We start from the raw sequence: 16152 nt of genomic DNA, 5'->3' as shown, positions 1-16152 counted from the left end.
AATTGTCGGCGCTATTGTACTTTCGCACTCTACCGTAGTCGTAGAGACTTGACATTTTCTGGGGATGTTACAGGGGACTAGCGATAACCTTACATCAAATGTTAGCCAAATCGACCAATAACTTTTCATTTTACCGACCTTTAGTTTCATTTAGAGATACTTTTATACGATAGACGCCATTTTGTTTGTTGACTATTTAGACTTGAATAACAAGACACAAAGACGGATTTCGACACACTGAACTTCCTGCATAACGCCGAATTCATGACAATAAACATTATGCGCTAAGCCACCATTTTTTATAAATGACTATTTGGTGCTGACAGTTGATTGGCCTTCACGGTCTATAATAATTAATGACTATGAAACGAAAATGTATGAAACTTCCGAATAATATCTATAATTCAATTTTACTGGGGGTGTAGTTGTTGAGGTATGTCTACTTATTTGCTACTGAATACTTGAATAGAAACCAAAAGTAAATATTTCATTTACAATGATTGGCGTTTTAAATTTTATTTTAAATTTCATTTTATTTAGATTTATAAATAAAACGTTTTTAATTTTCAATATATTTTTATTTGAAATCAAAATCATTTTTTTTTTTTTTTTTTGTGATTTTTGAATAATTAAAATATTGTTTAGATAAAAAAAAAATCAAAATATGTTTTTAGATGAAACAATAAAAAGAAATTGTATGGCAGCCGTGGGCCACTATAAATGAGAAATGGTATCGGGTGTTGTAGAAACAGTAAGCACACCATGCCCAATTCACGACACACATCACTAACTATAGCTGAATGAATTGATAGTTGGGACTGGTATAATGTCTTCCATAAATGAGTCCACAAAGTCATAAGTGAGCCATATAGGTAGAATTATTTCAAAGGTATTTTTGAGCTTTGATTTGATTTCTATGGGTTTGCTTTGCCCAATCTTTGATAATAAATATCCACCTAATCGGTATTCAAAATTATTGAATTGATGAAAACGTTTCGTTAAGATAGTATTAATACAATATATAATATTAGTTATCCTTCCGTTTTATTGTTGAATTTTAATGTTTGCCCACATAACCATCAAAGTATTCGAAATGGAGATTATAATATGTATTATAAATACTGTGTGCCTTCAACCAACCAAACTATACTCGGTGGATACACATCCAGATCTAGACAGTGAATTCCAGAATGTTCATTTTGGACGGAAGAGAACTCGGAAGCCTTTTTCAATAATGACTGTAAATTTGACTTTGGAACAAACTATTATATACACAGGTGATGCTAGCCAAAGAACAGGGATCGGCCCATTTAATAATTCAACAAAGACCTGCAAAATAATCATTCATTACCCGTCCGTATTTTTTCCAACTTGTTTACCGAACTTAGTTTTTAGATACAAAAGATTATATTTCGCGGGATTTAAAATTACACCAAATACAAAGAAATGCACGATTTAGAGACCATAAATCTAGCGAGTGAACATCTTATGAATCCATTCTCTCCACCTGAAACACATCATTAATTTATTTTCAGCATTTGATCTGTAGCAAAGGCAGGCACTATGGCAACAAAGGAATTCCTATTAAATGGAAAAATATTAAAAACAAGCTGATTTAAGAATGATAATCCACCCCATTTCCCTCCTGTATAATTAACTCCTAGTAATGTTATGCGAACAGCTGATACTGATAATCCTACAGGTAATATGGATGTTATTGTTCCAGAGATTGATGCTTCGAAGTAGGTGTTTATAGCAACCAACATTTCCCACCCGATTAGATTTTATTACATACTTCGAGAAGGTATTTGTTGAGTAATAAAACCTTCTAGTAGTTTATCGAGGGCTGGCCTAGAAAATATCACGAACTAATTTTTCATCATCCTAGGTCAGTGCTTCTGTGGAGACTTAACCTCTCCCCCAAATTCTTAAACCTAACCCTTTTAAGAGAAGTAAAAACTAAATTAGACCCACGTTCAGTCTTTTAAAAAGGGTTAGGGTTCGGGTTAGTTATCCCCAAAATTCTCATTGATATAAAGCGGCAATTTTGGACTCCGGAAAGGAAAGAATCGTCCTTTAAAATTATTAGAAAAATAAAACGTGTTGATGTCCAGATGTCATCACCACGACAGGAATGGCTTGATTCGCGATTGGAGTGCTCGCTTTCTTGGTCATCCCGTCCATCTAAGCAAATAAAGTCAACTGATACAGGGGCAACATGAAAAGAAAGTATAACTAAAGTTATTATATTGTATTAAAACTATGAGGGCAAAACAATAACTGGTTAATTATGGCAAACAGTATATATACTTCATAATCTCCAGTTCCGATACTTTGAAGGTGGACAAACATTATGAATGGAACGGAAGGATAGCTAAAGTTATTTACACACTGGGCCCTTTGTGCCGACTCGATCGTTCATGTTACTATCAGGTGATCATTTGAGGAAAAATAGGTGTCCATATAGATGAACACCCGTACATGCTAACCCGGTGATTGTGGAAAAAAGACCATGCATTTTCGTGCGTGCACTACATTAGAGATAACAAGAAACGCCGTGTTATAATTGATTCAAAAAATATAAATATACGTAGATAAAAATAAATAAATAATTGTTCAAGAATTGATGGAAATAGCTTTATAGTTTAACTATAACACATACTTATGGAAAAGCAGCTGCTTATTTATCTGGGCGATGTTTCGAAGACTATTATATCAACGTTATCAAGCTAATACAATATCACAAAATGTGAAGCAACACATATAGAAAAAAACTACAACAACAAGGTTGAAACCATACATACCTTTATAGTTGGCGAAATAGTAACATTAGTTACAAAACTCATCCGATAGTAAGGAACAAATACACAAAACCCAGTGAACTGGGATACATTGCTGTTTGGCCGAGTTTAAAAATGATTTTAATCTTTCCTTTTGGATGTCTAATACAATTCCCGCGTGATATTTCTTTTTCGCATACTTACATGGTTAGTTTATTCTATGGCGAACGAATCATGAAACATAAAATAGTGCAGTATACGCTTCTTCTACAATACAAAAGAAAACAAACAGAATATGAACGTAAAACGTATTCCCGTTAATACAGCATACCACGTTCCCACTGAATTAATATTACATTATCTATTGGCCTATTGTGGATTTAAAAAAGGGCGAAAACCAATCCAAATTTCTGAAAATTGTATTTTAAAAAGCTAACATTGGACATGATCTGATTTGTATGCATCGTGAATAAACCGGTATAAATTTGCTATATTCAGCTTATTGACCCCCCCCCCCCCCCCGTCCGCTTAGTTCTCGGTTCATAGTAGATCAATTTGAATGAAATTTTCAGCAAATTGCCTTTACGTTATCTAGTTTTTAATTATTATAGTGAGAACTGCCAACTCGTTATCAAATCTCCCATAATGTATCTTTAATTGTACACAATGCAACTGGCAGAGAACAATGCGGGCAACCTTTCTTGGGTCAAGACATAACCGCTACTCATTCACTGTGCAATTCGTACAATTATCACGAAATCGTAGCCCAGTCCCTTTAATACGGCCCTGAGAAAGGACAGTCAAAGAACCAGACACTGATGCCACAGGACTACCTAAAATTGGAAGATTAGCTATTTAATGAATGCGGGATAGGTTGTTATAAACAAAGTAGTGAAATACATCATAAATACACACTAATTCATATGAATAAAACTTAATCCATATTTAATCCCCGAATCATCATAAATATACACGAATTCATATCAATAAAATTTAATCCTTTACCCATTATTTAATCCCCGAATCATTATAGATATACAATAATTCATACAAATAAAATGTAATCCATATTTAATATAAATATACCATAATTCATGTCAATAAAATTTAATCCTTTAACCGTTATTAAATCCCCGAATCATCATAAATATACACTGATTCATATCAATAAAATTTAATCCTTTGATCATTATTAAATCCCCGAATCATTATAAATATACAATAATTCATACAATTAAAATGTAATCCAAATTAAATCTCCGAATCATCATAAATATACAATAATTCATACAAATAAAATTTAATTATTTAAAGATACATTATGTAAGATTTACATAAAGAGCCGACATTTCTCGCTAAACTAGTTATAAAAATAGATAATGTAAAGGGAATATGTTGAAAATTTCACTCATATTACTTCATTCTAAAGTATAGTGTCGATTGTCATTGCTACCGTTGTCACGATAATAAACAAACTCCCGATTATCCATTTTTAATTAAATCATTAACTAACAATCGTGCTAAAATTCGATGAAAATCAAAAGCATGCGATGGTCTAGAGCGTTGATTATAGGGTTGGCATGTGAATAAATGTCTACTTAATGATTTATATAACATTTGAGTCCTAACAAAACATCTGCATTAGTCAGAAATGAAAATGAAATGAAATGGGGTTTAACGTCCTACTGTTCCGCTCCTATACTGAGCTAATGGAGGCGGGCATACGCCATACAGTGTGCTATGAGGGAAATTTTGCCCGGGCAGCGGCACTTTCGCCTACTCTTATATCGAATTCCAACTGCCAGGGGATCTTTTACGTGCATTCCAATATATACACGGGACCTCGGTTTTTCGTACCATCCGAAGGACTATACATCTTCAATTATGGCTTGTAATATATCATACGTTTTTTGTAATCTCTAAATCTAGTTTCCCCAAATCCAAGACAGCAGAATTTGAAAATGGCAGCTAAAATTTGCCAAAATGGTCGATTTTTCGGATAATCGTCATTTTTCTGTTTGGTATGGCTAGTAATAGTATGTTATTCAAAGGGTTTTCGGTGTAACCGAATTTAAATTCAAGCTCAAAAGAAGAGTTTCCAAAATTCAAGATTTTTGAAAATCCAAGATGGCGACCAGAATTTCCCTAAAATGAATGATCTTTCAGATAATCGTCAATTTATGTATGTCTTGTAATAATGTCCTTTATTAGGTTTTCAAAGTCAATGAACATGAAAATAACCTCAAAAATAAATTCATAAAAATAGATTGATATTTGTCAGTTATGTATTTCACAAAAAGTTCAAAATGGAAAATGAATCACAGAAGACTCTATGTCCGGCAACTTTTGTGGTATAATCTAGATATGATATCCACAGATCATTTTCGTTCACACCAAGTTTTAAGTTTAAAAATAATCAACACGAAAATAATTTGAAATACATTTACGACCAGGTATCCCGCACGATTTCCTCTTTACGTATGTGTTGTTCTTACACGTAGAACTTGTGGCTACCATATCTAGACTATACCTGAAGAAATTATTATTATTTGAAAAAATCAGACATTTTGGAGAATTTTTGGCCGCCATTTTGAAAATGACGTCATGGATAATTTTTTTTCAAACATCGTGTTCAGCTAGCAATTTCGCCTCTGGAAATTGCAAGTAGGCAAACAAATGTCTTGCTGTGACACCCCGTCAATGGATAATACTATATAACTTAGTAGCTCATGTATTTGTTGCATAATGAAAAGGAGGAAAATCAACCCAATGAATAAAAGCAGCAGAAATATGATTGTCACTACAAATATATTTACGATAGCTTCCCTAAAATTTACACTTTTTCTTAATTTGTCAAAGTAATTCTTTCTATGGTAAGTCAATAATCTTGCAATACCTCCCCTGTTTATATTAGCCCACAATTCATGTATAAAGACCAAACCACCCATAACACGTGATACAGTGTCCCCATCTAGTTGGCCAGTTTGATATTTACATAATCTTAAACTAGGCACACTGACGTCACTAGCTAATTTATCCGTAATCGATTTTACATAGCGCGAGATTGTCAACAATTTATCTATAGACGGATTTTTAAGTTCTTTAGTCGTAGCATTTAAACAGTTTTCTAGCTTTTTAATTATGATTTCTTTGCGGTCTTTATATTTTCCCATCTTGTCTTCATAGTCATCCTGGATTTTCTTTAAATCTTGTTTCATGCACTTTCTTGATCGTTTTAACATTTTATAAAATATCTGAACGTGCTCGTCTATCTTATCACATTCGGTCTTTGAATTTTGTCGTGTTTCACGTATCGACTTATTTATGTTATTTACATCTGTTTTTAATTGTGTTAACATATCCTCAATATATATTTTATTAATATCCAATTCATTACCAAGGTCGCTCAAATAGTCCATCAAATCTGACGTGTAGTGATTGGCATGGTTTCGTTCTAAACATATCTGACAGACTGCAATCATGCAGTCATTACAAAAGACGTTCACTTCTTGGCGTCTGTGCATTTTACAGTAGGTTTGTCGCGCCAATTTACTCCTAGTGTACCCATCTAATGTAAATATCACATGGTTGTTATTGTCAGTGAGATCATCATGAGTTGTCTTACACGGGCGGCACAAATATTGTTCACAATTTCTACAGTTAAACACACAGGGCGTAGTCTTACAGACACCACACGATGACAGATCAAGAAACCTTTCCTTGATATAAAAATTCAGTGGAAACTCCTTCACACCTCCCCTTGGAATTCGTATTTGTTTGCGACACAAAGGACAAAAAAAGTTGTTATCTGTAGCCGATTTCTTGACGTGACCTTCCAGACATTGTTCACAGAATGTATGATGACAGTCTATTATTTTAGGGATAGTAAAATCATTTAAACAAATGCTACATACATGTAAGTCGTTCTGTCCCGCCATACTGAAAGTACAAAAATACTAGGTTGTTATTGCATTGATTAACTGATCGAGTTCATAACCCCAAAACCCGATTTTGAGCTTGGAGCTGATCCGGGCTTCGAAAAAGTGGAAAGGAGGTCAAGAACACCACGTGTTTGGTGCAGTGTGGGTTGGGTAGGGTGGGGGTACGATATTAAAGTTGTGGGGCAGAGAATATACCTTCCAAATATCTAGAGGTCGTTTTAAATGGGGAGGGAGGCGGGCGGAAACTATACCTAGAGGTTGTGCTTAATGGGAGGAGGAAACAACACCTTCTATTGTCTAGAGGTCGTGCTTAGTAGGAGGGGGTAGCAACTCCTTCCATTGCCTAGAGGTCGTGCTTAGTGGGAGGAGGAAACAACACCTTCCATTGTCTAGAGGTCGTGCTTAGTTTCCCAGTCTTTAGAAGCCGTGTGGCGAAAACTGCGCCTTCTTAATATCTATATCTAGAGGTCGTGTTTGGGCGGGGGGGGGGGGGGTCCTTCCCATTTTCTAAATGTCATGTTTATGAGAGAAACGACCCCTTCCCAGTATTTAGAGGTCGTGTTTAGGGGGAGAAACGACCCCTTCTTGGTATCTAGAGGTCGTGTTTAGGGAGAGAAACGACCCCTTCCCAGTATCTAAAGGTCGTGTTTAATGGGGACACTATGCCTTTCCAGTATCTAAAGGTCGTGTTTAATGAGGCAACTATGCCGTCCCAGTATCTAAAGGTCGTGTTTAATGGGGGAAACTATGCCTTCCCAGTATCTAAAGGTCATCTTTAATGATGAAACGACCCCTTCTCAGTATCTAAAGGTCGTGTTTAATGAGGAAACTATGCCGTCCCAATATCTAAAGGTCGTGTTTAATGGTGAAACGACCCCTTCTCAGTATCTAAAGGTCGTGTTTAATGAGGAAACTCTGCCTTCCCAGTATCTAAAGGTCGTGTTTAATGGTGAAACTATGCCTTCCCAGTATCTAAAGGTCGTGTTTAATGGGGAAACTATGCCGTCCCAGTATCTAAAGGTCGTGTTTATTGAGGAAACTATGCCGCCCCAGTATCTAAAGGTTGTGTTTAATGGTGAAACTATGCCGTCCCAGTATCTAAAGGTCGTGTTTAATGGTGAAACGACCCCTTCCCAGTATCTAAAGGTCGTGTTAAATGGGGAAACTATGCCTTCCCTGTATCTAAAGGTCGTGTTTAATGAGGAAACTATGCCCTCCCAGTATCTAAAGGTTGTATCTAATGGGGAAACTATGCCTTCCCAGTATCTAAAAGTCGTATTTAATGAGGAAACGACCCCTTCCCAGTATCTAAAGGTCGTGTTTAATGGGGAAACTATGCCTTCCCAGTATCTAAAAGTCGTATTTAATGAGGAAACGACCCCTTCCCAGTATCTAAAGGTCGTGTTTAATGGGGAAGCTATGCCGTTCCAGTATCTAAAGATTGTATTTAACGGTTTAAAGACTAACCTTTCATATATATATATATATTGAATTTCTCAAGTCTTCATCCGTAGGCCTGTTTATAAAACAGATATTGTTGTGTAAACTATCAGTATGTATAGATAATAGTAGCTTGAGATAAGCTTACGTAAATGATGACTACTAAATACCTGGTAATTAGATAAAAACCCTAGATAAGCCAGAGATAAACTTACACGTGCTTAAAATACCTGGTAATTAGATACAAACCTTAGATCAATGTTCGAATACTGATATTTGGAGATTAAAAACCACAGCAATCTGATTAAAATACAGCTCTATTTTCGTTTCGTTTTTTTATACTTTCGATGGCCTACACTACATGGCACGCTAAGAAATCGTCTTAACAGACCGTTTCAATGGCTTATCTCTCACTTCAACCAAAACGCCGGTAATATACTGAGCGCCATGAAAAACCCATCACTTAGCTTTTCGTATAACAAAATGATCCTGTAAACATATCTTATTTATTTTGCTTCTTATTGTGAACAATATTCAAATGGGAACACATCAATAACAACACATTTGTACACTTATGGATGTTTAATCTGTAATCAAGGGTACAAAGTACGACACAGATGTCAGTAGCGCGTGTGTCCTCCACGGGCCATCATCACGGTAGGCTACAGCATTAACGCTACCCCTGAAAATGTGTATGGCGGTCCGGTGATCTAATGTGAAGCCTCCCCACACCATTACACTTCCCCCACCCCATCGATTCGTTTCGAAGACGCAGCAGTCAGCAAGACGTACCCCAAAACATCTCCACACACGTTGACGGCCATCAGCGTGATAAAGATGAAAGCGACTCTCATCACTGAAGAGCACACTTTGCCAATCTACTCTTCTCCATGTCTGGTGTCCTTGAGCCCATATCAAACGCCGCTGACTGTGATGATCCCTGAGGATAGCTCCAACATAAGGTCGTCGTGCACGGAGTCCTACTTCTCTTAGACGACGTCTTACGGTGTTGCCACTTACTGGTCCTTGTCTTCCGACGACTGCTGCACCTGTTCGAGTCACTGGGCGGAATCTGTCACGCAGATGAGTGACCCGGATGTAGCGGTCTTGAGTCTGGGTTGTAACGCGTTGTGAACCAGGACGTTGACGGTCACGTGTTGATCCAGTAACTCGAACACGTTCCTACAACCTTACAATAGTGGACTGATGACAATTGAAGTGTCTGGCAATAGCACGTGTAGACATGCCAGCCCTGGACATTCCCATGGCTTCATTCCGTTGATTTTCAGTAAGTCTCGGCATCTCTAGCTCGATTCCTTCACACGTCCAACAACAAATTACGACAGATTGACGTTTCACAGTAAATGTACTGCACATTAAGTTGAAAACATGCTTTTAAAGGGCTCACACACAATGCTGCACGTGAATATTGGGTTTTTATGTGCATCTCGTGCAATGTTTTTTTTTGCACACGGACCGATATGTTTTGCGTTTGGGAGCATTGTGTGAAACAATAGTTCATAGTATTGCATAATATTATACATACAAAACCACCTAGTAATAAAATATTTGGGAAAAAAAAGTGATGCGTTTTCCATGGCGCTAAGTATATAACAACTCTTCCAGATCCTAATGTAGTAAAGACAAGTAAAACGAAATTTTGAACTATAAAAAACGAAACGAAATAGGATCTGTGTTTTAATCAGATTGATAACACAGCATACATTCGCGAATATTCCGGCGTTGGGTGGGGGTTGACAAGGTTCTACAAACTGAAACAAGGGCCTTAACTCTAGAAGTTACTTATAGAATTTGTTGATATTTCGTTTACTAATTGAAATAATGCATATAAATTTCATAATAATAATAATAATAATAAAAACTTTATTTAATGAGGCAACGTATTTAGTTTGCAAAAAAAACAACTAATCTTCCATAGGTCCCTCCTAAACTACAAAGACATATATACATGTAATATCAGGATAAATTTAAAATCATTAGAAATGCAATAGCATTTTAAAGAGGGAAGTTTGATAGGTCACTCCCAAACTACAAAACATATACATTATACAAGTAGAATATAGGAAGAACACTATAATTACACACAAAATAAAATAGAATGCAGTTGCAAGTTAAAAATAATAAGTATGTCATCAGTTGAATATTATGGTTCCTTCAGTGTGCAAAATAAATGAGTTTTCAGTTTAATCTTAAAATTTTCAACATTTTTACACATCTTTATATCAAAAGGCAGATTGTTCCATAAAAGACATGCAGAATAATGAAAAGTACGTTTCATGGATTCCGTTTTGCATTTTTGAAGAAAAAGAGATTTACTGGTCTGTGAACGGAGCAAGATATCCGTTTTAGAAACAAGAGATTTTTCAATAAAATGGAAATTTAGATAAAGTGGAGTATTAAATGTAATAATTTTGAATGATAAGACAATTTTATTGTAAAGAATCCTCTGTGTAAGGGTAAGCCAACCGAGTTTAGTAAATAAAGAGGTGGACGGAGTTTCAATCGGTGCATCAAGAATAGCTCTTGCTGCCCTCTTTTGTAATTTTAAAAGAATGTCTAATCTACTTTTGGTAGCATTTCCCCAAATAATAGAGCAATAATCAAATATTGGTAGTATGTAACTGTTATAAAACAAAATTCTTGTCTCGTAAGGTAAATGATCTTTTATCTTATTTAGGAGAAATATTTTTGATGCAAGTTTTTTAGACATATCTGCTATCTGTGCTTCCCAATTAAGGTCTTGGTCAATTTGAATTCCAAGTAATTTTGCGGTAGTAACCGTCTCAATTTTCTCACCATGGAGTGATAAAGTTAGGTTTTTCTGATTTCTTTTGTGTTTTGTTGAAATCAGCATTAATTTTGTTTTCGAAGGATTGATTACCATCCCATTGTTTTCACACCATTTAGCAACCAAATAGAGATCATTTTGGAGATTTTTGGCGATGGATAAAATATCTTTGTGTGAACAATGCAGGGTACTGTCATCAGCAAACAAATCTATCTGACTTGATTCAATATTGAGTGGGAGATCATTTATAAAAATTAGGAATAGGAGAGGACCCAGGATCGAACCTTGTGGAACCCCGCATTTGACTGTAGTAATTGAGGAGGTAATTGATCCTAAACATACTTTTTGCTTCCGTGAGTCAAGATATGATTCAATCAAAATTTGTGAATTATTATCAAATCGATAAAGATGTAGTTTTTCAATAATAAGCTTATGATCAATGAGATCAAATGCTTTGCTAAAATCAAGATACACTATACCACTCATCGCACCATTATCGATAGCATCAAGCCAATTATCTGTCATTCGGATCAGTGCAGTAGCACATGAATGATTTGATCTAAATCCAGATTGGTAAGCATAAAGAACATTGAAGGTTTCCAAATAAGTTTGAATTTGAGTGCTCAAGTGCCTTTCGAATATTTTTGAAATTGTGGGGAGAATTGAGATTGGCCTATAATTGTTCGGATCATCTTTAGCTCCCTTCTTATGTATAGGAATAATTTTAGCCAGTTTAAGGGCACTGGGGAACATGTTTTGAGAAATACAAAGATTAATGATATATGTCAAACTGCTACAAATTGTATACGCAGACAATTTTAAAATTTTGGGTCCAATACCATCACACCCAATTGCTTTGTTACTATTTAAACTCAATAAATGTTTTAATACCTCTGTGGTAGTAATACAATTAATAGAAAAGTTGTTATTTGGGGGAATCTTATCATTTACGTAATCTGATATCTTTCGTTTGCACTCTTGAGAAAGTGGTGTATAGGGGGGCTTAATGTCATCAGTTAAATTAGTGAAGTAATCATTCATCACATTAGCAATAGCATTTAGATCATTAACTGTTGTTTTTCCATATTTAATACTATTGGGATAAGGGCAATTATTGGGTTTATTCTGTATGTCACTAAAATATCTCCATATGTTTTTAGATTGCTCTTCATTTTCGATAGAGTCCTTGATAAAGTTTTTTTTGGCTTTATTAATGAGATTTTTGGTTTTATTTCTCCATATTCTATAGTCGTCATACCTCTTGGAGGCTTTAAAGAAGTCCCTGAACTTTCGGGCTTTATTTATTTCCTCATTAAACCACTTCGGTTGATAGTATCTTTTTACTCTTTTTCGCTTTTGCGGAGCATGGCAGTCTAAAACACCTATAAAAAGGTTATACCAAGTATCAAGGGCAGAATTTGGGTCATCAATTGACTCGACTAGTTCAAATGGAATTTTACCAAGATCATTAATAAAATTAGAATCATCAAAGTTTTTGTAATTTCTGTATAGAATTTCCAAGTGGTTGTGTTTTGTGATTTTTCTCTTGCAGTTTCCAATGATAAAAATAATCGGAAAATGGTCACTAATACCATATTGAGGAACTTTAATTTCAACAATATTATCCGGTGTGTTTGTATATAGATGGTCAATGACAGTAGAAGAATTTTTAAAACAGCGTGTAGGGGCAGTAATTAATTGATGTAATCCCTGCATATTGATTATGTTTTCCCATCGTTTTGGAACAGTAGTTGAATAATCTATATTAAAATCTCCTATTACATAAATAGATTGACCAGTATTTATGGAATTTAAACTAGTTTCAAAATCATCAAACCAACCTGTACACGAAGAAGGTGGTCTATATACAAGACATAATAAAAATGATTTTTCATATTCTGGATGGAGTTCAATCCAAATGGATTCGATATTTTGATGTTCATAATCAAGTTTTCTTGAATATTTTAGATCTGAATTTACATATAAGATAAGGCCTCCGCCACTTTTGCTCAGTCGATCTTTTCTGATCAGATCATAACCAAAGATATTAATAAATTTATCGTCAATTTCAGAATGTAAAAACGTTTCAGAAAAGCCCATGACATTAAAATTTTCATTATCTTGCAAAATTAAATCCCTTACTTCATCAATTTTACCGAAAAGTCTATTTATATTTAAATGACCTATTTTAAAACCTTTACGTTTGGTTGAAAATAAAGTGGAAACAGAGGGATAATTGATGGATTGTAATGAATCGAGGGTTACATCAGAGTCAATAAACTGACTGCTGAGGTCGCCTTTATGCATCGTTGGATCATTACTTTTATGATCTTCAAAAATCAGACTATTATTATAAGTACCAACAGGATTATCAAAGGAAGTTTCAGTATCATTAGTAGTGCTACTACTGGAAAGAGTTACATTAGTGAAACAGTGGAAGTTATCAATCAATGGTTCAATAGAATAATCAATAATTTTAGTGGTGTTAGTCATATATTGCATAAAATTATTATAATCAATTAAATCAGAATCATACGTAGATTTTCCGGCTTCAAAAACATTGCCTTTATCCTAGTACCTATCTGTACAATATTGCCTATGAAATGCTTTACAATAATTCGCTTTATGACCCTCAATATTACACCGGTAACATGTAACCTTGGTACCAATTTTACACGTGTCTTTTGTATGACCCGAAATACCACAGAAGAAACAGGGTTTAATGAAACTATTGTTAATGTCTAGTCTTTCCTTGATAATGTCTACATATTCTTCATAAATATGTAGTAGTGCAGATGTACCTCTGTCAGACAAGTGAATATTGTCTTTCCAAATATGTCTGTAGTCAGATTTTATTGAATCAAACACTCGAATTAGATTTACTGCCTTTTGAACACAAAACTCACGAAGGACATTGTTATAAAATTGAATGTTATGATCGATATTTTGTCCTGCCTGGTCATGTCTTGGTGTAGCCTCACAGATGAAAATATGTGCATTTGGCCTTTTCTTTCTAATAGTGTCCACTGCTCTTTTCAGGTCATATGTAATATCAGATAAGGACCGTAGCTCTGATACGTCATTCCCTCCAGCCTGAATGATAATTTTGTCATACATGCTGAGATCCATGCGCTGTAGATTTTTGACAATGTTGAAAATCTTGGCACCATTAATTGACAGCACTTTAACATTTGATTTTAGCCCATTTAATTTAACTCTTTGTAAAATGGAACTGCCGATAAGAAGAATGTTTTTCTGGGATTGGGTTTCATTTGACAATTTATCTCCAATTACAATCGGTGGTTCTTTGGGTTTACTGGTGTCAATGACCTTTAGTCCATCCTGTCTCACTTCAGTTAAGGTTCTAGTTGTTAGTGGCGTATCTGTACTGGCACGTGTCTTTGATGTTGATGGGGTCGTGTGGGTGGTAGTTTCTGTTGTAACATTCTTATCATCGTGGGAATGGAGATTTATAATGGATACATTGTTGTCTGAAGTATTATCTCTTGTACTAACCGGTTTGTCTTCACTAGTATTTTGTTGTTGATTTACTGCTGGTGTCTCATTTGATATGATTTTGATAGTGTCTGTGTTGATTTCCTGACTGGTTAGCATTACCGGGTCTGTTTGAGTTGCACTGTCAACGTAACTGATTTTATGGTTGAGGGCCTCTTGAAGTTGAAACACTTGGCTATCAAGATCTCTTATTTTCTCAAACAGGCAGTCTAGGTCAGAGTTCGTTACATGTACATTTTGTGATTGATAAGGTGTAGAATAAATTGGAGGAATGAAATCAAGTGAACTATTTTCCACAGGGAGTGGTATGATTACATTTCTAGATGTACTATGGCTGTATTCAGAATTAACATCAAATAAATCTACTATATCTTCCTTTGAGGTATTTTCAATACTGTTCACATCTCCTGCGAATTTATCCAGAAGATTTGGAAAAACAGATGTAATCCATGCTATGCAGGCCCCTCCTTGAATATGTACCATATCCGTTGTTGGGTATAGATAAATCTTGAGTTTTTTGCCACCCATTTCAGTAGTTAGAACAAAACCATGATGAGATTTTGGAAAACTGTCTTTCGAATAGTGTAAATGCAACAGTTTTTCCATTATGTTAAAATATGAGTGTTGAATAAATTGTACTGTAACACTGCAGCATTTATCTGTGTAGTCACTAAGTGTGAAATACTCATTGTTATTGACATCAATTGGTGTTGGTTCACAATTTGAAGTTACTTGAGAGGATTGGTTTTCAAATGAATTTACTTCCATCTTCGTATATTTTAAGTATATTTTGTATATTATTCACATAAATTAGCATATAAACGAAGCAATAGCTTACCGTATTTTATTATCCATATAGTATTAAGTATTCACGGCTCTATTTAAGAATTGTCACTATATTTTTTAATCCAAAATTCTAAAATTAAGATTAAGGTAATCCACAGAATTTCACGAAAATCCAAATAAACATGTATAATAATCTTATCTTAACATTACAAGAAGGAATGGCACTTTGTTGGTTAGTATTTTTGAAGTACAGCACAATTTCTCCAGAGCTATTTTATTCCTGGCTGGTACTGGCGGCCATAAGCAAGCTTCTTTATTGATACAGATCGGATGATAAACATGTGTCGTTCGAGCGAGTACAGGGTCCAACAAAGTGAACCAAGGGTCATAACAAGCGTCAGATTATAAATGCATATAAATTTCATACCGATCGTATGATAACTTTTGTCATTCGAGCAACAAAAACAAGAGCCACAATTCTAGACATAATTAATGTAATTCGCTGAAATTCAATAGGTTTCTTCGCATCATTTATATAAGTGATGCATATAAATACAATGCATACAATCGTTAGAGCGTTCACTGTTTTAGTGGTCCACTCTACATTATTTGTGATATAAGAGTGTATCCGCGAGAAGACCATGCAAAAATCACAAAAAGTGCTAAGATGAGGGGTCGGAAGTTTTTGATCAAACTTATGGTATGACACCCCCTAGGGGCAAGAGGTGACATTCTGAAGTGGTTACAGTCTGATGTCGCTCTAAAGGACTGTACAGGAATTATTCATTTTATGGGTAAAATTGCGGTTTTCACATGTGTATTTATCACCTTTTTTAAGCACAGACTGCATTCTATGGTGGAATAGCAACCTTCTAATTTT

At 35.0% G+C, this 16152-nt stretch overlaps 1 protein-coding gene across 1 annotated transcript; it reads right to left on the bottom strand.

The window, feature by feature from the left end:
• Nucleotides 1-4284: 4284 nt before the first annotated feature.
• Nucleotides 4285-6304, bottom strand: LOC130012311 (uncharacterized; the record flags this gene model as incomplete). The annotated part of the gene is made up of 3 exons (XM_056099917.1): nt 4285-4300; nt 5853-5915; nt 6210-6304. Coding segments are annotated over 3 exons (174 nt in total), but the record flags the coding sequence as incomplete, so codon positions are not given.
• Nucleotides 6305-16152: the final 9848 nt, after the last annotated feature.

Source organism: Patella vulgata, chromosome 3, assembly GCF_932274485.2.
Source record: "Patella vulgata chromosome 3, xgPatVulg1.2, whole genome shotgun sequence".
Lineage (NCBI taxonomy): Eukaryota > Metazoa > Mollusca > Gastropoda > Patellidae > Patella > Patella vulgata.
The sequence above is the reverse complement of the archived record's forward strand: the minus strand, read 5'-3'. Positions and strand labels throughout refer to the sequence as shown.